Source organism: Petaurus breviceps, unplaced genomic scaffold (genome assembly GCF_028583685.1).
Source record: "Petaurus breviceps papuanus isolate PSGF00001 unplaced genomic scaffold, PetGlider_PUasm1.0 183, whole genome shotgun sequence".
NCBI lineage: Eukaryota > Metazoa > Chordata > Mammalia > Diprotodontia > Petauridae > Petaurus > Petaurus breviceps.
Window position 1 is genome coordinate 21,890,696 of NW_027185791.1, and position 22,451 is coordinate 21,913,146.

General features: G+C 39.4%; 1 protein-coding gene across 15 annotated transcripts in view; it reads right to left on the reverse strand.

Moving 5' to 3' along the window:
• Positions 1-22,451, reverse strand: part of CDC14B (cell division cycle 14B) — a 144,553-nt gene that overhangs the window by 38,917 nt on the left and 83,185 nt on the right. For all 15 annotated transcript variants that reach the window (XM_069088039.1, XM_069088041.1, XM_069088040.1 and 12 more), the window contains 2 exons: positions 10,702-10,778; positions 3,960-4,026 (listed from right to left, as the gene is read on the reverse strand). In XM_069088039.1, coding sequence (XP_068944140.1) covers positions 3,960-4,026; positions 10,702-10,778 — 144 coding nt within the window. The remainder of the gene's footprint in view (positions 1-3,959; positions 4,027-10,701; positions 10,779-22,451) is intronic.

Sequence of the window (22,451 nt, forward strand, 5' to 3'; positions counted from 1 at the left end):
GTACAGGCTTTTAGAGAGTTGCCTGGAAAAGCGAGAGATTAAGGGGTTACACAGTCATCAGAGTCATCAGAGGCACAACTTGACTGTTATTTCTGGCTTCAAGGCTAGCCCTCTATCCCTTACATCAACATGCCTTTCAAACTTCCTCAGAATTTATCATACTACAGCAAAGCCTAATTGCCTCAGTTTTAATTATACATTATTGGATCGTTAATGTAACTCGTTAGTCACCGCTCTGGAGCGATTCTAATCTATTAAGACCATGTGGGTTAATAACACCTTTATGTGTTTAAAAAAAAAAAAGGACTGAGAAGTTGAACCTCCAGGAACACTCCTTAATACTCCTCTGAATGAAATTTATAGACTGTGAAAGAAATAACATCTGAAGCACCCCTATGTGTTTCACATATGCTTTCATTTGAGAAATTCCTGAACTAAGAAACCAAATGTTTTGTTTACTGAAAAGAAATCCCACAAATCAACATTAACATTAAAAATAGAAGATGCTATTTTTCAGAATGTAGGTGAATATCCTGTCCTCTAACCTCTATTTGAATCACAGCCAGACACTCTGCCATAGAGAAATGAGAAATCTAGTATTAATTTTCTAGAAAGAAGATGAGGTAAACATTACCAGCACTGAATTTTTTTCAAGCTGGCATAACTAATTAATAGATTAGTATTCAGTGCATTTATACAAGAATTTCTAATCAACATGTAAGATTTATAAAGGTGCAACCTATAACCTTTTTTGTATCATGGACTCCTTTGGCAGTATGGTGAAGTCTATGGGCCCCTTCTTAGGATTATGGTTTTTAAATGCACAAAGTAAAATACCTAAAGTACCAAGGAAACAAATTAGCAAAAAATTCAGTTTCCAATACCTGAATATAAACCAATTTCCAGAGTCAAAGTATTGAAAAATATATATATTTCTTACTAAGGAAGTTGCAAAACCATTTCACCCTGACCAATTCTACTATTCTGTAAAGGTATTTCTAAGCTTAAATTCTAAGATCATATACTTGCCAAATTCCTTGTCATTAATTTAATAAATATAAGTCTCCTTAATGCGTAGAACTGATATGTCCCTGAAAATTTGACCGAAATTTGCTTTTTAGACAGGTAAGCTGGATTGGAACATACTCTGGCTTGGCTGTTCTAACAGAAGCGGTACGTCCCTCTGGCGTTAGTGTGTGCCAAGAATTGTAAATCCTTTCTGCTGTCTCCGGCTGCAATTAGAAGGAGACACATTCTCTGGCTTTCATCCACGGCTATTTTAAACTCAGCCTTTTGCTTCAGGCTGAGGCCAGATCAAGATATTCCCTAAGTGTAGAGGAAGGACTGCTGGCATAATGCACCCATCTGGGTCTTGGGGTGATACGGACATAACCAGGCCCTGGACTTGAACAACTCCGTAACTTTAAAAATCTCTACGTGAAGATTACCTTCTCTTACAGGGGAAAAAAAACAACTAATTAGTCTTCTCTATGAATACTGAGAAATTCACATGAAGAGTCGTATAAAGTTGCCAGTTTTTTGATATGGGGACAAATAAGCCACCGGCTACTATCAAAATGAAAATACCACTGCGATTGTGAAGATGCTGTATGGTACTAACATGCTAACTTTAATATGGATTTCTCATAGCCCTGATGGCCCTTTGATTACAACTTCAACAAGCTGACAACATACATGCCACAACTGGTGGGAATTTTAAAAGAACTGAGTCATATTAAGACAGCTTAACTGACGAACCAAATTCTTTTATTGTACAAAAATTTGATTATATGGGATAGTATCTAAAAAAAGAATAGACGGACTTTGACCTGGGGGCTTGAAAGAATGTATACACACACACAGACACATTTGGTATCAACAGACATTTCCCAAACACCTGAACAAAATTTCCCATGAAGGACATTCCCTGAAAAGTTAAAACCCCCTAACAGAATGATTGCCAAAGACAATCTGTTTACTGATTTTTCAAAGAAAGGAAGGAAAGTTTTTAAACTTCCACAATGTGGTGCCAACAGCGTCTACCCGATTTTCCTTGAGATGTGTGAGAGGACAGATAGAAACAAAGGAACTCCACTGACCCCTTAGGAAGCATACTCCTTGTTGGGACATTGAAAAAGTGCTTGGGGGCGGCTGGGTGGTGCAGTGAACAGAGCACCGGCCCTGGGGTCAGGAGGAGCAGAGCAAAAATCCCGCCTCAGACACTTAACACCTGCTAGCCCTGTGACCTTGGGCAAGTCACCGAACCCCAATTGCCCTGCCTTCCCCCCTCCAAAAACTAAAGTGCTTGGGATCTTTGCGTCCCTTTGAAAAAGCCCCAGTTTCTACGCTTTCCTGAGTATAACAGCACTTACTACTCTTGCCTCCTGTAGTCACTTGGGTCTAAAATGACGTTTCTAGGAGCAGGTTTTCCTAAAACTATACACGTGCTGTTTTGCCTGTCTGAGACCACAAAAGACAGATGGATGAGGAAGGCAGGCACATCGAGTCTCTGCATCCCTTTGTGCGGAGAGCTGGTCGTTTTCGTCTCTGAAGAGATTGTGAAAGACCAGCATTCTAAGGAGTCTGTGGCTACATTTCTATTTTTTTTTTTTTTTTTGCTTTTTGGAGGGAGGAAGGCAGGACAATTGGGCCTATATGACTTGCCCAAGATCACAAGGCTAGTAAGTGTTAACTATCTGAGGCCAGATTTGAACCAGGTCCTCCTGACTCCAGAGCCGGTGCTGTATTCACTGTGCCATCTAAATGCCCCCATTTCTATTTTCTGAACTTATGAAATAAAACTAATCTCGCTGCCTTTTCTTATATTGTTGTAGTACCTGTACATGCTGTTCTTCCTACTTTACATTGGCTTGTCTTTATCAGAATTCCTCAAATTTATCATTCTTTAATATTCTGATGCATTTACATGCCACAGTCCATTCATACTGCTGAACACGTGTATTTTCAGCTTTTCATTAGAAATAGATAATTAATATTTTTAATCATACAAATCTACTCTTACTGTCATTAACTTCTTTAGGATATAAACTCAGTAGTGAGACCTACAGGTCAAAGGGAATAATAACTTAGAAACAGTTGAAAAAAATGTGGTCAGAGATTTTTCTGCACAATTGTATTTTTATAAGAGCATTAGACTTTAAATGAGAAAAGTCAAGCAATTTAACAGTCTGTCTTCTAATGGTGTCTCATTTAACAACTTGCTGATATGGAAGTAATTATAAAGTTATCCATTTTTTTTCTTATGTAAAAGGCCTTTATCAAGCTATCTGTAACATCTGAGAATTTTATCACTTGAAAAGTATTCCAACTCCCTATATTATGATTAGTATAAAACTGCCATATCCCCAACCACTACTGCAACTTGGATCGAGTCTGCAGCTCTAGACTGGGCCAAGTTTTCATAGAATTATCCCATGCACCACTTGACCTCACAGGAACCAAAATGCACAGCTGACAAATTGGGTGGACAATGGAGCTAAATGGCACATGTAATTGTTGTGTTCTTTCTTTATGTAACACTAGCGGTTTGTATATTATAAATAAGCTTTGCTGAGTTTGATGTGAAAAGAGGTATTTGGATCAAATGGTTCCATTATGGAATCCTTTGAAATTGAAAATATCCTGAAATAACTATGGTATCAAAACAAAAGGCATCAATAAAATTAACTTTAAAAAATAAAGTCAGGACATCAATTACCATTTAATTAGCGCTAACATCAAAATGAAAATCCTACTCCTACATTCATCCCCTGCCCCCATTCCAACTACCATATGATATGTCATATTCCTCAGAAATTAGAATACATGTGAGGTCACAGCACCCTCTCAAAAGAAACATTAATTGATGGGCCCCTGAAAATGCTGGACCAGATTTTTCTGTACTGAGTCTTTAACATTCCAATACAGCCCTGCAAAGTAGCATCATGTAATTCACTTACCTTATGTACTGCCTGAAAACAGTCGAGTAGTGTTATGTAGAAAGTGCAGTTACCATAGGAAGCATCCCTGAAATTCCACAAATATTTGAATCAGTATCTCAGTTCTCATAAATAAAACTACTTTTTTATGGTTCCATCTAGAGATGTCAGAATCAAACAGGTTTTTTTTTTCCAAAAAAAGAAAAAGAGATCAATGTAAATCAAATATCATTCATTTAATATCCAAAAGCATAATCCTATTTGATTAATCAAGTACAGTATTTAGCTTAATTCTAACTACTAAACTCTCAAATTCACCCCTTCTTTTGTCTTATCTCCAAATAATTGCTATGGATCACCTTTATCTTAATGACTACTAGATTTTTAAAATAAGTCATCTTTAATTTTTTTTTATCAACTACATCTCTTCTCAAAAGAAACAAAGACCCTTATGTTGGTGTGTGTTTGTGTCAGTAAAATGTTGACAGCAGATGGTAAGGATGGGAGGGAACGAAAGAGGGATGGATTTTTTTTAAACATTGTTGGATGACCCAAGTAATCTCATGTAAGTACTGGTTACCCTTAGGCTCCATAGTACTGTGTGTTTACATCTTAAAACTTGTTTCTAGAAAGAAAGATTCCTTTTCATTTTATTCAATGAAAAGATGACAATCACTATTGGTCTATGATTTGTACTACAGATAAGTGTGTTTTTCTCTTTAACTTTACACATGCCAAAATATTATTAGAATTTAAAATAGAGATATATTTTAAAACCAAATATATAAACCATTACATGTCTTTTTCAGAATGCAGAACTGTTCGTGAGAACACAGGTTAATGTCGTGTTCAGGGAGCAAGGTATTTACAAACTATAGTTTAAGTTCAAGCTGAAGTATAATATTTATCTCATGATAGCAGGCCCACTTAAAATCGAATCAGAACACAGACTAAGAAGCAATTATTTTCTCTCATTCAGAAGAGTCTGCATAGAAGACAGATACAATACAGCATTTCTGCCAACTTAAGGGCACTAAATTATGAAAAATTTTAATTTGTTTAAATTAATGCAATTTAACTTTTATTTAAATCTAATTTACTTCGTATGCCCAAAAGAACAGGATTATTCACAGTGCTATCAATCCTGCAACCAAAAACACACAAATTTAAACTCGATTCAAGTTGTATATTTCTCACTCGAAAAACTAAACATTGTGTCAAACTGAATTTTGATTCTTGCTCTCAGCCTTCAGGTGGAAGATTTTTCAAGGGTGTTTAGATACTGGATATAATATCATTAAACAGACCAGGAAAAAGACACTTGTCAACTTGTTTTGGTTACTGCTGTTTGACACGATCAGACCGACTTCCACGTGTGTCTCTCCTTTAAAAAGAAAACGCACAAGATCATAAAGCTTGACAAGAACAGAGATCGGACACAGCTATTGCCATCACTCCAAGTCACCAGATTCGGTTTGTCTGATTGTGAGGATTCTCCTCTAGGAATGATATGAGAATTCCATTCATAACTCTTGAAAGATAATTCTCCTCTCCCCTACCCCACCTGCAAAAAAGCAGCCTCAAAAAGAACATACGATTATTTACTTTTTTGAAAACCAGGCTCACAGGGTACATGCAGAGTGCTATGAAAACTGTGTAACAACTGTTTCAAAGTCTTCCCTTACAGAAGAAGCGCATGTCTAACAATACCATTCTATGAAGTGCTCTCTATAGTTTTTAGGGAGAAACTACGTATTTTAACTTTTGCTCTAGGAAGTAAACCATGGAGACTATAGATTGATAGGAGGGGAAATTTCTTGTGAGAACTGTCAAATGCTGATTTTACAAAGAATCATCACAAAGAGAATTTTAATTTGTAAGCGAGTTTAGGGATAAACTGAATGGTGTGGGACTGCGTTTTGAGAAGGGAAGTCATCTGCCATTAAAGAGAGGGTATGAAGTGACATTGGCTGTGAGCTTTCTCATAGCTAAATTTGTTTTACTATTGATTTCCCTGCCAGGAAATTGTATATTGTATGATTTTAATATATTTAATATCAGAAAATGAAAGGTTTTAATATGGGAAGGGTTATATATAACTAAATAACCACTATTAGGAAAGGATGTTTCTCTAGATTATTAGATAAATCATATCTGATAAACAGATGGGGGTTATCAGCTTAATTTATTGAGATATGCTGAAATTTGATTGATGAGAAAATATAAAAACATAAAATCTCCCCTAAATCAGTGGTTCTTTTATTTTCCCATGTATTATGGACTCTGTGGTGCTTTGGTGAAGCTTTTGGATCCTTACCAGAATGTTTTAAAATGGATAAAATAAAAACTACAGGATTACAAAAGAAACCAATTATCCTGAAAGACATTTACAAAATATTTGGAAAAATAAACAAATCCACAGACTCCGTTTAGCAATATCTGCAGTGGAGCTGGTGATGGTAGGCTTAAATATGGCAACGGGTCAAGGAGTAGGTCAAGGAACACTCTACCAGAGAGAATGGCTGACCAATGGAACTCTACGTGTAGAGTTCAGAGCCCTTATCATCATCCCAACATTCACCTCCCTTCTCTTAACACCCTCTTAGCCTATTCAAGGATTCCCAAAGGTCAAGTATAAGGTAATATCACCTTTAGTTCTGAACTGTCCATGGAGGTTATTAATAATTTTTGCATGTAAGCCAAGCACAAAAGTTCTCTATACTTATTTTTCAAACCATAATGTAATCCTAAACTATGACATAGCTACCTCCACAAAGAAATTCTTAAGCGAAAATACAGTAACATCTCCTTCATTTGGACTTGACTAATTTAGAATTTGTTGTAATTTGGCCTGTGCTGAATCAAAGTTTATCTTCATATTTTCTATGGAGTAAAGATTACTAAACTTTAAGTTTAATTAAAATTAATTTAATTTAGATCTATTAATTTTAAGTTTTTTTTTTAAAGGAGGTATATCTAGACTACCAGAAAGCAAAATGATTTTGAAGGACACTACCTACCTTAGTAAGAATTCCAAGCTACAGGCAGTGCCACACGCTGGATAGAAAACAGCATAGCATAGCAGCAGAAAGGGTATTGACTCGGAAGTCACACAACTTCATCTCTGAGACATTTGACTTGTGTGACCGTGAGTCTGGGTCACTTTCTGAGCCTCCATTTCCTCATCTATAAAATGGGGTTAATAAAACCTGTCGTTCATATCTTGACCACTGTTGTGAGGCTCAAATGAGATAATGCATTTAAATCATGTTAAAAGTACCAGATCTACATGGAGTGTCCTCTTAAAGCTTAAAATTACATTAAGACTTTTGGGACACCCAGTAAAAATGTCAATTACTATTAATTAGTAAGACTTTCTACATAGGAAATGTAGCCTGGAAGGAATCTTAAGGGGGAAAATAGTGCCACCTGACCAATGTACTTTACATTTCGGTTCAGAGAGATTAGAGGGGAATTTAGATGATGTAAAACTAAGCTTACAGATTTAACAAACTTGGATGAAATGATTGGAAGAAAGGGTATCATTAAAAGCTCAGAAACTTCAGCATCCAGGAGGCCTATCTGCTCTAAAGCAAATAATCTCAACAGGTCTCGAGATCCTCACATCTCTATTATGCCTCTATTCAGTCAGCTGGTCAGCTGTTTTTCACTCATGTCTGACTTGTGACCCCATTCGGGGTTTTCTTGGCAAAGGAATTGGAGTCGTTTGCTATTTCCTTCTCTAGGTCATTTTACAGATGAGGAAATTGAGGCAAACAGGATGAAATGTCTTGCCCACGGTCACACAGCTAGTAAGTGTCTGAGGCCAGACACTTATCTGAGGCCACTTCAAATCTGGCCAGAACTGAGGGGGGAAAAGAAAAACCAAAATTTTAAAATTTGATTTGAACTCAGAAAAATGATTTTGATTTTTGCAACATGTAGCTGGCCCTGTATTATAGCACAGTATCAAAAAAAATAATTATAGATGTGCATTGGCTGGGGGGAGTTTCCTCAATGGAAAATGCCTAGAGCTATCAAATCAAAGGTCCAGTTTAAGAAAAAAAAAGAGCTATGGAATATTAGAATTGGAAAAGAATTTGGAGATCATTGAATTCATCTCAGGGACACCATTAAAATATTAAGATAAAGTTAAATTATATTCGGTATGGTTTGCTATTCATCAGTGCAGGAAACTATTTTCTATCAACAATGGTTTTTAAAAATTATTTTTTATAAGTGGGCCAAATTAAGTTATTGAAAAAATTCACTTTAGGGGAAAATTCCATTCTCTAATAGGAGTAGAGGTAGAAAGAGTATTCTAAAAACATATGTAAATGGAAGTTGTTATCTGCAAGTAACAAGTCCATTCCCCAAAAAATTATCAGGACCTCTAATTTCAAAAAGTTTGCTAGATTTAGAAGTACTTACAAGAAATAATAATGTAATTTCTTTTATAATTGTTTTCCATTTAGATTTTTCATTCATTCAGAGTGACCCTCCTTCCAATTAATTCAAACTAATGAGATTGTATTATATTTAATTTTAGAGAAACTACTTCCTTGGTGACTATACAAGAGAAATTCCAATTTTACCCAGCAAAACTAAATTTTTCTAAATAGTTCTTTTTTTGAGCATAATGCTTGAATACTCAGTTCTGCTGGGACACTATTAGAGGAAAAACGTGATTTTCTTATTCTGTGCCAAATAATTTTTTTCCTTGGTTTCTACTAGCTATTCTTATTGTCAATCCTAAATCTTTTCCCCATGTTCAACTGTGTTTCACAGGTCTTAAGCAAATCACATGTGTGTTCATTTTCCAAGATTCATAGATGTTCCTAGTGAAACCCATTAACAAAAAACACCATTGTAAACCAACAGCAACAGTACTGTTGCTTATTGGATCGCCAGTTCTTGCTGATGAATAATGGAACATAATACTTTTCTGTTTTGGGCTACAGCCTCCTTCCTAAATGACATCATCCATCAGCCTGTATGTTCTCTGCAATGTAGGAAGGAAGAGAGTTAATCTCTGTACAAACAATTCAGCACCTAGGTCTCAACTCCCCTCTCATCCCTTTCCCAACTCAGACTTTGCAATCCATGATATTTTTCTTCTTTTTTTCCTATTGAGTGTAAGTCATTTCTGCTGACTTGATAATTCAATGGAATATTCCCTCTCCAATTCCTGCAGATCAGGAATTTCATGTCCAGAAATGTTATAAAACTCCACTCTAAAAAGACAGATTTCTTTTTAACGGCTCCAAATTCACCAAACTGTGTTTAACTTTGTTATGCGTCTTTCTGAAGTTAGTGACACTGGTTCCTTGTGGGATGGAGGTGGGCACATATACCGTCTGGTGCAGAACCCCTGCCAAAGCCTTTCCCGCCAGACAGGATGACCTTCTGAAGCAGGAGTTCTTAACCCTTTTTCTGTGTCACGAACGCTTTGGGCAGTTGGATAAAGCTTGTGGAACCAGACTCAGAAAATGCTGGTTGCCTGAATTCATAATTGAAGCATATGCTAAATGTCAGAGGTTAGTGAAAACAGAAATATGGTTTTTTTTCTATCCAAGTTCTGGATACTCTGAGACCTACACGTGGACTCTTTGTGTATCAGTTTAAGAACTTCAGGTCTAGAGCTGATGCTTCATGGATACAGCCTTCAAGAATCCAATGTCATCTCAATGAGGCCATGGAGAATGACTGTGCTAATATCAATATATACAAGACGGATACTTTCAAAAGCAGATACCTAATTTTCAAAATTTCTCTCAGTACTGTGCATCTAGATGAAATAATTATTTTGTACAACTTTTACCAAATAGCTAAGATATTAAGCAAGCATTTGCTCAAAATAACAGGTTTAAGTACGCCAGTAAACACATTAAGATGGAGAATGTTTTTGGAAATTAACTGTCTATAAAGCTACACAAGTTCTTTACCACGGTAACACTGGTAGGTAAGGCACTGGTAGAAGGCAGCCTGTTATATGTTTCTGCTCAGCTTTATAACGATTTCTTTGAGCTTAAGCTAATGTATTTATATACAAGGAAGACATTCCTCATATACCAACTACAGAAGGTGTGATTCAATAGGTTTCCCAGGAGCAGCATCCTAAGCAATCTCTTCCCTTGCTTCTTAACATGGGACACATAAATTGAAGACTGCCTTTCCTGTGGAGAGGACAATTTTTGCCAGCAAAGGTCATTGTATATGGAAAAATGAATACACTAACATAAGAATTAAATCTATAACTTGTCTTAAATCAGCACTGTATGCACGACAGCTCAACTGCTTCAACAAGCCTTCCTTCTAGTGACTGGCTGCTCTTTTGCGCATATATCATGAATGAACATACCTCCACGCCTATTTACCAACCACTCTCTTAAAAACAAACATCAAGTATTTTCAGAGTGCTATGAATGAAGGATGAGAACACAGGGTCCATGAAAGGGCCCAATATAGCCTAGCTCGTACGTAAAGTTCTTAAATTTGGTAATGATTAATTTTGGAACTGGAGCAGAGATGAGCTAACACATTTTTCTTTTCTTGGAAAAGTGGTGGAAATGGTTGTGAAATATTGTAAATATTTTTGGATGTGGTTGCTGTGCTAGCTGATTTCACTCACATTTTTTAATCTGTTATAATGAAAAGTGTATGCAAGTAGAAGGAAGGTGAAGATAGAAAAGGAGGTATATCTAGAAATGGGCACTGTGTAAAAACAAAAAGCATTAATGATTCCCAAAACTCTCATACTCACCTGAAAGGAACATAGGATATGTTTCCGACCAACAGTGTCCTGTAGGTATCTTCTGGAGATTTCTCCAAATATATTATCTAGGTTTAAAGGGGGTGAAAAACAGGGCAATTTATTCATAAAATATATGATTAAGAACTAGTTATTTAGAATTAACATCTGATAAGAGCAAGCTAAAAATTATTATTCAATTTCTAAAAAAAGAACAAAAAAGAAAAAGGAATGTGCCTTCCTCTGCCCAAAACAGGTTATTTAAGTATGAAGTGGAACTAAGACAAATCCTTCGAATTGGTATTAACAGAAGTTAACCACATTTTCTTTATTTTTTCCATAAAACACATTCATCATGCCTGTATTTTATCAAGATTTCTAGTAGATTTTAGGAACAGACAAATGTCAAGGTTTTGGCTAACTAGAAAGTCAATGAAACAGTGCCATTTTCCCATCCCGTCACTGTGGGAGATGCCAGGATACTGTGATGTGTACAGAAGCAACACAAGCCTCCTCACTAAGACTACCAGGCAATTACTCAATACGAAATATCCCACTTACTACACTCTTAAATGCTTCAACCCCAATGAAGTTGTAATGAGCTGAGAGTCATTAACACTTAAGCTTCAAGAGACGAATCGATTTGAATGGAGTTCAAATTTAACATCTGATCAAGCACAAGAGCTGAGGAAAGAAAAAGGCCAATCATTGTAGGGCATAACTTTCAACGCAGTGAAAGAAAAGCATTATCTGAGCTCTAAAATGCATTGTGTATGTCACACAGGAAAATCCACATTAAAAAAAAGAGAGAAGGCACTGTCAACATTATAAAGCCGTCCACCACAAAGGGTTAAGATTATCCCCTCTTGACAATTTTCCATAGCTCAGGAAAAGCCTGTTTTAATTAGTTATGCTGGTTAAAAACAGAACTACAAAACATACACCGATATACTACATCTCTTTGTGCAGTGCTCAACACCAAAACTTCTGCATCCCTACTTGTAAATTAAGATTGAAAATATTTGCAGCATGTTAACAAAAACAGGAAAATGTGTTCGATCCTTCATTATATCACTACTGGCATAAACAACACTTGAAGGAAAACCATGTGATCCCAATAAAAAAACCACCTCTCTTTCACAGGCTAATCCTATAAACTCCAAAAAAGATCAATTTAGGTTAGCATAAAGGAAGAAGAACACAACATTTTAAAAGAGGTCTTTCATTACTTTTAGGTATATGAACGCTCTCAGAAAAACAAAAAAAAAGTTCCTGACATCAAACTCTTTGGCACTGTCAAATGCTTCAACATCAGAAGAGGCATTCCTATCTGCTTTGCAACCTAAGGACCATGGGACCTGCCATATATAATATGGTGCCTCACCATTACAACGTGAGCTCCTTGAAAGCAAGGACCTTCTTTGCAATTCTATCTCTGGTGCTTAAAACAGTGCTCTGCAAGTAGCAAATATATAATACGTGTTTTTTTTTCATTATTCATTATTATAACTTCCATAACGTTACTACTTTAAAATCATACAATACCAAATTCCTCCTAATATCTTAGAAACCTGCTTTGACATCACTTGGGCAATTGTTCCCAGGGAAGTAACTCCCTTTTATGATTGCCCAGTATTAGAGAGGGCTTACCTATATATCGAAATATGAGTAGATTAATAAAGGCTGGTCTGACAGATGTCCTGATCTGAGGTATGAGTTGTAATTAATCATAAGGACCAGTACAAGTTGTAGTGATTTCTGTTTTCTTATGAAATGACAATGAATATAATCAACACTCAAATTTACATACTTCAGAGAACAAATTATTTTCAAATGCTCTTTTGAATCTTTTCTACATCAAGAAATTGTTTATCAATCCCAATGATCATAAATTATGGATTTGTAGAATACTAAAAGATAATGCTTTGCTATACTTTGCAAAAATTTTATAATCAATTGTCTTCTTTTCAAAATATTAAGCTTAAGAGATTTTTTAAAAATTAATTAATTCTGACTTAAAAACTAAGACTGTTTATCTATAATTCCTCAAGTTTTGATAAATAGTGGTCCGATATAAACAAACAAATGTGGGAAATGTGTTATCTCAAGTTTCACATTCTTTTGCCTGGTGTTTTAGGCCTTACACAATAGGATTTCAACCAACCTTTCCAGCTTACCCTGATGTTACCCCAGGTAACACACTCCATCTTTATCATGCCCAACCAGTCTAATCTAATGTCTTGGAGACATTGGACCCTTCACCCCCATTTCTGCCTCGTTGCAATCAATCCTTCAAATCCAGCTCAGAGATCATCCCCATGAAGAATCTCCTTGGTCTTTACCTTTCAAAGCACTCTGTTTAGACTTCTGCCATGCACTTATGATATCCTAATGTGTATTAGAGTCACTTGTGGACGCGTCTTCTCCTTCACACGACTGTGAATACCCTGAAGGCAGAGAATATATCCTACTCCATTTTTTAATTCCCCTTAATAAGTCCAGCACTTAATGATACCTGAATTGAGTTCTTTACCTACTTCTAAATCAAGTGGTGAAACACCATCCTTCATAGGATCATCTTTCTCTCCTGGCAAAAGCAGGCAAAGGCAAACCATATAATATGAAAAGAGGACAAGCCAACTGAAGACCAAATTGTAAAGACTATTCTCCCCAAAGTAATTAAAATGTAATAAACCCCAACAGCTCAAACTTCCACTTCAGAGCAAAGAGGGAGCAAAAAATAAAGCTAGCTCTATATACTTTTTACAAATGTAATCTTATGTCACATAATTTGCAAACGTAAAAATATTCTACTTGGAATGACTCTTCTACTAAATTTCTCATCAAACAAATTGTTAAAATAATTGCTTTTTACCATAGAATAGTCTGATCCCTTTGCTAGATTTTTTTTTTTTGCGGGGAGGGGGAGAGATTGGAAATAAAGAGAATGAGGGGTGAAGTTGCCTGGGGAATTGGATCAGATGTTAAATGTGGAAAATGTTACTCATTTTAGATCAACCTCTCTACCAGAGGTCACTAACTCAATCCTGACTAAAGAAGGTGATAAGAATACACAAGGTTTGGCTTTGGAATAGAGGATGTTCTCAGAAAGCAGGATGCATAGAAATACTTTGTACCTCTCAAATACACATTATTTGATAGAAGCAATGGCAAACTAGTCATTTACATGTAGTAGAGGAGGGGGGAGTGAAGTTTCATCTCCTTCACCGCCCCTAGTTTAAGATATAATAACAGAAAGCAAACACGTAAAGACTCATCTGTGTCCTGCATGCCTTTACTAACTGGGATTAAACTGGAAGAAGTAACTGCCACTGGCCACAACCCTGGTGTCCTTTAAAAAACCTACCTTGCTAATCCTACAGTCCAAGCAAGAGCCAACAGTTAAGAAACAACCCCCCAGCCTTTGAGGGGGAATGACTTCCCTTCTGGAGGGAGAGAAGGGGATTTCTCCCTCCTCCCCATTCCCATCAGCCATGATGTAGAAGACTCTGCACAGCAGCCCCCACTCTCATAGGACTAACCTTCAGGCCATACTGTCATAGTTCTTTGAACTGTATATACTGAGTGCTTTGAACATAGGGAGTGCTCTAATATGTAAAGTCTTACTTTATTTTTAGATCAGGTCTGAACCACTTGCAGCCCCTTGTGACTTAACAAAGGATTTTGGGAGGCCCGTGAAAAATGTAGAGGAAAACATACTTTGTATGTAGAGGAAATTCTTTGGTGGGCTGCAAGTGGCCTCAGGGCCACAAGCAGTCGCCCAAGTTGTAGAGGCCAAAAATGTGTAGAAATCTGAGCCTATCATCTCATTCCGGACAAGCACAAAACCCCAGTGGACAGAAAGGACTTTGAGAGGGTTTTACCCCAATCCCACATGTTTTGCAGAACTATGCCGAAGGTGAAACTGAGAGAGCTGCTGCAACAATGATGCAATATTCACATCACCCACGGTGGTTAGGAATATGCTGGTATAGTTGTGAATCACAAAATGTAACAGACTCTCCACATGGAAGACAGAAGCAAAGTCTTTATTCAAACACCAGAAAACTGAGTCCCAGAACCAGAAAGCCAAAGTCATTACAGTAGCCACGAAGTGGGTGTACATGGTTAATGCAGTGAACACCCACATTCCCAAGCCTTCACAACAGAACAGGCTCCCTCAAGCAGGGATACTCCTCTCTCACTCACAGTAGCTCCTCAGCCTGGGTCTTGGAAGTTCTCAGCAGAAGCTCCCTTACCCCAGGAAATTCTGCCATTCCCAGCTGGGGCTTTTCCTTATATATGACTTAGCTCCTCCCTAGTCTGCCCCTTCCTGTTATATCAGCAACTTCCTCCCAAGGTATTAACTACTTCTGTGTTAATTAAATAGCTTAAACAAGGTGTTAACTTGAAACAAGGTGCTAAGTACCTGCTTACTTGCCAATACAAAGGGGCATGGAAGATCTTCTGATTTCATTTACATTACAGCTGCCTGGATGGTTCATAATTGGGAGAGTCAAAACTCATACTCATGAATTTGTAAGCTGTGGCTTGGGAAAGGGAGCAGGGGGCAGGGGTTTTTAAGCAGGGGATAACATGGTCATCTACTCTAACCCACTCATCTTATAGATGAGGACACCTCCAATTCCAGGACTGGAGAGATTATAAAACACTTAAGTAGCAGAACCAAGACTTGAATACAGGTCCATTGCTGTTTGCACTACACCATTCACCCTTGAGCTCTTACAGGCTAAAAAGCTATCAGTCAACAACCACTTATCAAGATCTTGTTCTGTGACAGTCATTGTATTAAGTGTTGCAAAGTATGTCCTCTAAAGGGGGTTCTTAACCTGTCTATAAGCTTCATATATACACACATTTGTCTATGTATATATTATGTACATACATGTATAAATACATTCACATATGTAATATACACATATGCACGTGTAGCATTTTTTGATAATTGTGTTTCGGTATAACTGCTTTCCTTTGTAACCCTATTATATTACTTTGTTCATTTAAAATATTATCCTAAGAAGGAGTCTACAGGCTTCAGCACAGTGTCAGAGGAGTCTACAACACAAAGATGGTTGACTTTATTCAAAAGGACTTGAGGTGAGTAAGGGGAAGCCAGTGATGGCCTTTCTGGTTGTCATGTGAGAAGCCCCTCTCCTTAAACTAGAGGAGGCACATTTGTAGAGCTGGCGGATTCCACATTGACTACAAAGCTTGAACGAGCATGCATTTTGCATGAATGGAGAGCACATCCCCACCAATAAGATCTTGGAACGCTGAAGCAGTGCAGCGTGAGTTTGAGGTGATGCTTGGACATCATTGCAGATGGAAGTTTAACTCGTAGAGCTTCAGAGATATAGGACTGGGTCTGGGAGATAAATATTGACTGACAATCAGAGCTGGTCGTCCACTAAGCGGTGATAGTGGAAGCATAAGATTAGATGAGTAAGAGAAGAGGGCAGAAAGAAAAGCAGAGGTGGGACGGAGAGGCAAGTTCTCAAGACCACAGACAGGCAGAGTGGCAGCCAGATGGCGCACTGACTGGTGCTGGACTTGGTGTCAGGAAGACAGGAGCCGAAAGTGCCTCTGACGCTAGTTGGGTGGTTGTTTTTTAACCTCTGTGTGTCTTAGCTGCCTCATCTGTAACATGAGGATAACAGCACTTGCCTCCCTCGCTCGTTGTGATAAAGGAAGTAATCTTTTTAAAGCACCTTGCCACCTTAAAGCATCACAGAAGCGTTACTATCGACCATTGTTAAGAACGGAAAGAGAAGACAGAGAAAGCAGCCAGGGAGGGAGGAGGAGGACTAAGGTCTCTACTGTCACAGAGACCAAGAGAGGAGAGCTCTAAAAGAAGGGGCGCGAGGAAAATGTGCCACAGAGACATGGAGGAGAATGCAAACTCTGAGAACTTTAACAATGAGGACTTCCGCCTCCACTGACCTTCGGCCTTCCAGTTCCACTAACAGAGTCGATAATAAAACATTCCAGAAGCTTCAAGAGGGAAGAGGGGGCACAGAAACAGAAGGACCGAAAAGAGCTCTGAGACTGAGGGCAAGAATGAGAGGATCCTAGTGCATACAGCACAGATAAGAGAGCTTCAGCCAGATAATCTTCTCAGTAAAGTGAGAAGAAAGGTCTTCTGGGAGAGTAAGGGGCAGGGCTGGTACAGCTGGGGACAGAGGAGAGAAGGTCTGCAAGAGCTTTGTCAGCAACATGTAAAACACCAAAGAGAAGGTGCCTTAGAGAGCGCCGAGGCCACAGCAGGGGGTCCAGCCGCAGTTACTATGACTCTGGTCTGCGTGGGACACTTTGTTCAATGCTTTGTTTTGCTGCTCAGTCATTTCAGTCGTGTAGCTGGGCACAAAAACACAGAAACTGGAAGATGAGTCAGGCTTGAAGACTGGCATTCGATCTAGAATGTTACCCAGAGCAGTCCTGAAACGGCAACATGAGTAACCGCGTGGCCAAAAGGGAAGTCATGGAGAATGGGTGCAGAGGGAGGGGCCGCACTGGCTCCCAGGATAAACAGGGGGAGTGCCAAGTCAGGAGGGCACGTTAGCGGCCAAAGAGATGGACGAAAGTTTAGAACCAGGAAACAGAACTAATTTTACTGCCCGTGGTGACCCTGCTAGCAAACTGGCTGACAGAGAATCCAAGGGAAGAAGCCCAGGGCAAGTGACTGTGAAACTAGTGTTTTAGACAGCTGACAGAAGTAGATCTGAAAATCACTGAGGATGATGGCAGGCAAAAAAGGGCCACGTCAAAGTCAGAAATAGAATAAAAGCAAGCGGTAGAGGGTATTCTTACATATATTAGTCAGTCAATAAGCACTTATCTGCCTGGTACTGTGCGAAGGGGTAAGATACCCTCAAGAAGATCACATTCTAACGGAGAAGACAACACGTAAGCAATCATGGGCATAGAAAGAACATGCTTATCTACAAAAGGTAAACTGGGAGTAATGTCAAAGGGCACCAAGTCTTGAACAAGCCGGGCAGGCAGAAGGGGCAGTCAGGAAAAAGGCACAGAGCTGGGCAAGACCGCAACGAGGCCAGTGCTGCAAGAGGAAGAGGGAAAGGCAGGGAGAAGCCAGGTGAAGAAGGGTTTTAAAAGTCAAGTAGAAGATTTAAGTGACATGAGGCCACTGAAGGTGTGTGTGTGTGTGTACATATGTGTGTGCATGGGCGTGTGAGTGCGTGTGCGTGTGTGCATGGGCGTGTGAGTGTGCGTGTGTGTGTGTGTGTGTGTGTGTGTGTGTGCGCACAATCTCATGTGGGTGTCTGTGTGGGGTAATATGGTCAGACCTATACTTTAGGAAGATCGCCAATCCTGAGTGGAGGACAGACTGTAGAGACAGTGAAGTGTGAGGCAGGGAGGTCAATGAGCAGGTTCCTGAAATGGTCCAATTCTATAAATAAACCTGCGATGTCAAGAAATCATTGTCGTTACGACCTTAAGTGTGTCCTTTAAAATGAGCCTAGGCAATTTTCTCACCATAACCCCAAGAGACAGAGTATATTATCCCTATTTTACAAATTATTCAGAAAGACTAAATGACTCGCTGTGTGTCCCACGTAAGAGGCTGAGTTAGGACTTGACGTCAAGTGTGTTAAATCTTAAATCCAGCGCCTTTTCTATCACATCACGCTCCCTCTCTAATAAAGGGAACAGACTGCTGTTGTTCAGTCGTTACTTAACCCTGTTTGCCTCAGTTTCCCCATCTGTAAAATGAGCTGGAGAATGCAGTGTTAAGCCACTCTGGTGTCTCTGCCAAGAAAACTCCAAATGGGTTACAGAGAGCTGGACATGAGTGAAATGACTCAACAGCAGTTCACATGATAGATAAACAATTAATGAAAACACAGAAGAAAAACCACGTAAACTGAGGATGAAGGAGTTTCCCCAAAGGAAACCAAAGACGAAGAGGGAGAAAGAGCATGATAAAATAAGCAATAACAAAAATGCTTGAGCAGTTACCATATAACTTAGGGGTACAAGTCACAGAGAAGCGGAGTTTCAGCAAATATGGAGGACCTGTGGTTCTTGCAGGTTCCATGAACAACCGTGCAGCCTGGCCTGCCCAATACAGGAGAAAGATAATGAGCTTCTCAAGGAGACCAAGGTGTTCCCTGAAAGGATGGAAGAGTTGCTCCAAAAAAAGTGAAGAAAGAAGAAAAATGTTCCCAAGCCGGCAGAATGAGGAGGTTGGATGACAAAAGTGGCGAGAGCCTGGGAGCAGAAACACTGGACTGGAGCTTTTCTGTCTGTAAATGGTGGGAAACGGACCCACTGAGAGGGGAGCGTTGGAAAGATGATGACGATGGTCAATCAGCCAGCCTTTATCACGTGGCTCCTACAGCCAGACATTAGCTACCCACCGAGGAGACAGAAAGAGGTGAAACAGTGACGCGCCCAGCAGGCTCTTATAATCCAGCTGGGGATTACCACACATACAGTGTATACGTGAAAGGCCCATAAGGTCAGGGTCCTGCTAGTTATGTCTGACAATGGAACAAAATGAGACCGAACAGTTAATAAAAGGGGCTTCTATCACACAGAAAGCACACTCAACAAAACCTAGCACTGAACTCGGCCATCTACATTTTACCTTCCTTGTTTCCACAGGGTGTTGGGCAGGGTCCTGAGATAACCATAAGATATGGTTCTTTCATCCTTTTAAGTCACCAACCAGAGCCACAGTTCCCTAAGCCAATCAAGGGTAACTGGATTCAACTGGATTCAATCCAATCAAGGGTAGCCTCAATATTTTTTTATAGAGAAACTAGGGTGACCTTGGGCAAATCATGGAACCTTTGTGGGCCCCTCAGTTACTTCATTTATAAAGTTAGGGGACTGGATTGGATGAATATTATGATATTCAGTCACATCCAACTCTTTGTGACCCTGCTTGGGGTTTTCTTGGCAAAGACACTGGAGCGGCTTGTCATTTAACAGATGAGGAAACTGAGGCAAACAGGGTTAAATAACTGACCCACTAGTAAGTGTCTGAGGCCAGACTGGAACTCCAGGCACAGCTGTACCTATGTTCCCACAACCTTAATAGGAACATATTTGCCTAAAAAAAACAGTTATGTCCAAGACAGCTTTAAAGTATAAAACAGATTAATGAGCTAGCTTCAGAGGGTGGCACAGAGGCCTCAAGGCCACATATGGCCCTTCATGAACAAAGTTTAGATGCAGTCAAAGGGCTGCACTTGAGGACCTAGAGGGCCACATGTGGCCTCAAAGTTGCAGGTTCCCCACCCCTGTAGCACATAGGACATGGAGGACAGAATAGCAATGGAGAAACAAAACAGTTCAAAGGCAAAGGTATCCAAGAAGAAGGAAAATTAATAATAATAATAATAATAATGATAAACATGGCCTCAGATCAGTCAACAAAAATAATAGCTTATGGGTAAAAAAGGGATTGATCTTTAACCTTATAGGAACATTTGAGTCCTGGTAGGACTTGACCTATAACTGAAATTTAGGAATAGAAGAATGCTCCTAATTTAAATTTTTAAAAAATTATATAAAGAGTGGCAGAGGAGCACTGTATGTAAAGAAAACACACACATGCCGCCTGGCCTTGGTTTCCAAAGACTGACAATAAAACACACTTCCCACCTCCTGGTAGAGGGTGGTGGACTGAAGGTATGAAATGGCACATACAGCTGAATGAGGCCACTGTCTTGGTTGTTTTAAATGATTTGCTTTATTACAAAGGAAGGCTCTGGGTTTTTGCTTTTGGGGGTGGGGGAAGAGGCACGGGGAGTTATTGTGAGGTAATTATTATTTTTAAAAATCAATAAAACTTTTAAAATAAATTTTTTTTAAAAAGAGATCCTCTTCTGTGGAAATACACAAAGCAAAGGGTGAAATCACTGCGCTCCCTCCCCATTTTGTGTTCTGCTTATGGGACCTAATGAGCCACCTCTTCCTTTCAGCTGGGCAGGCAAATCTTCAGCCTTCAAGTCCCTTTGGATTGCTCTCCAAGTGACAGCTCATCACTCAAATCCTCTATTCCAGGCTTTTTGCCCTCTGGGCTTTATTGGATTGTGAGTTTGAATTTGTATTTAAATCAAAGGGCAATTTGGCTTCAGCCTTCACACCCCGAGGAAACGGCTCTCTCCAAAGTTCTGAATCATTGTAATTGCCAGATCCAATGGCCTCTTCCGTCCTCATCCTTCTTGATCTCCCTTTACATTTGACATTGTTGGCACCTTTCCCTCTTATTACATTTATTCTCCCCAGGTTTTCACAAGGCTGTTCTTTCCAGACTCTCCTCCTACCCATCGGACCTCTCTCTGTTTCCTTAGCTGGATGTCCTACAAATCCCACCTTCACCCTCTGGGCACACCTAAAAGGGTCCATCCTCTTTTTCTATAGTCATTTTATTTTTACACAAACGATCCCCAGAACTACATTCAGCCCTATTTTCTCCTCTTAACTCTAGTCTCCTTCCTGTCACCATCTCGAACTCGATCTGTAGGCATTTCCACTCATCCTGCCCCAAACAGTTCATTCACTATCTTTTCCCTCAAAACCCTTCCCTCTTCCCAACTTTCCCAACCCTATTTTTGACTTCATTTTCATCTTCAATACTTCTGCCCAAACAGCTAATAAAGATTCTTTCACGATGTGTCTCACTTCTTCCCACTCTTGGGGTCATCACCCTGGTCCATCCGCCTTGGCATCTCTCCTAGAATGTCTCAAGGCCCTTCTGATAATAAACAGAGGCAGAAGTCGGACTTTCAGCTCACCTTTGCTCTGCATCTGCTTGGCTTCAACTCCAAGAACAAGAAGCCCTTTGCAGGAGAAGCTCTTCACATCTAATCTCATCACCTCCCTCAGCTTCCTCTCCTCTTTAACCAGAGGGCTGAGAGTGGAGGACTAGACTCTTCCCAAAGTCTTCTTTCTAGAAGGCCTAGAACTTTAAGAACTTTCCAGGTAATTCTCCATTTTCCATCAGCAACTCTACCTGGTTTTGACTCTACAAGATAACATGTCCCCACCCCAGGTACCTCAGCCAGTGCCTCCCCCCACCCTACACCCCATTTTCCTGCCTCCTTTTGGGTGTTTTCTTCCCTTATTAGATCATCAGCTCCTTAAGGTTATAATGGATAGAGCACTGGTCCTGGAATCAGGAGGGCCTGATCAGGAGGAGTTCAAATCTGGTTTTAGATTTTTTACCTACTAGCTGTGTGACCCTGGGCAAGTCACTTAACCCCAATTGTCTCAAAAACAAAACATAAACTCCTTGAGGGCAGGGACTGTTTTCCTTTTTATTTGTATGTCCAGTGATTGGCACAGTGCTTGGCACAAAGTAGGCACATGATTAGTATTTATTGAATTACTGAACTGAATTCTAATTGGTTTTCCTGCTTCCAGTCTTTTCCTCCAAACTAACTACCTCAGATCTTCTGACTGCTCTCCTAAAGCACAGATCTAACCTTGTTCACCCCTCTGGTGAAAGAGTTTCAGGGGCTTCCTCTTATAGTGCAAACTCACAGATTTATCTTTTAAAGTCCATCAGAAAACAGACTGCCTTACCAGCTTTCATCTATTCAGCCTTTCAGTAATACTGGTCGACTGCTGGGGCCCATAAGCACACTGCACTACCTCTCCCAAGGCCTTTGTACAGACCATTTCCAACATTCAGAATGAATGCATTCCCCTCCTAATCTATGCCTCACTGGTGGCTTCTTTCAAGGCTAGGCTCAGGCCCTACTTCCTAA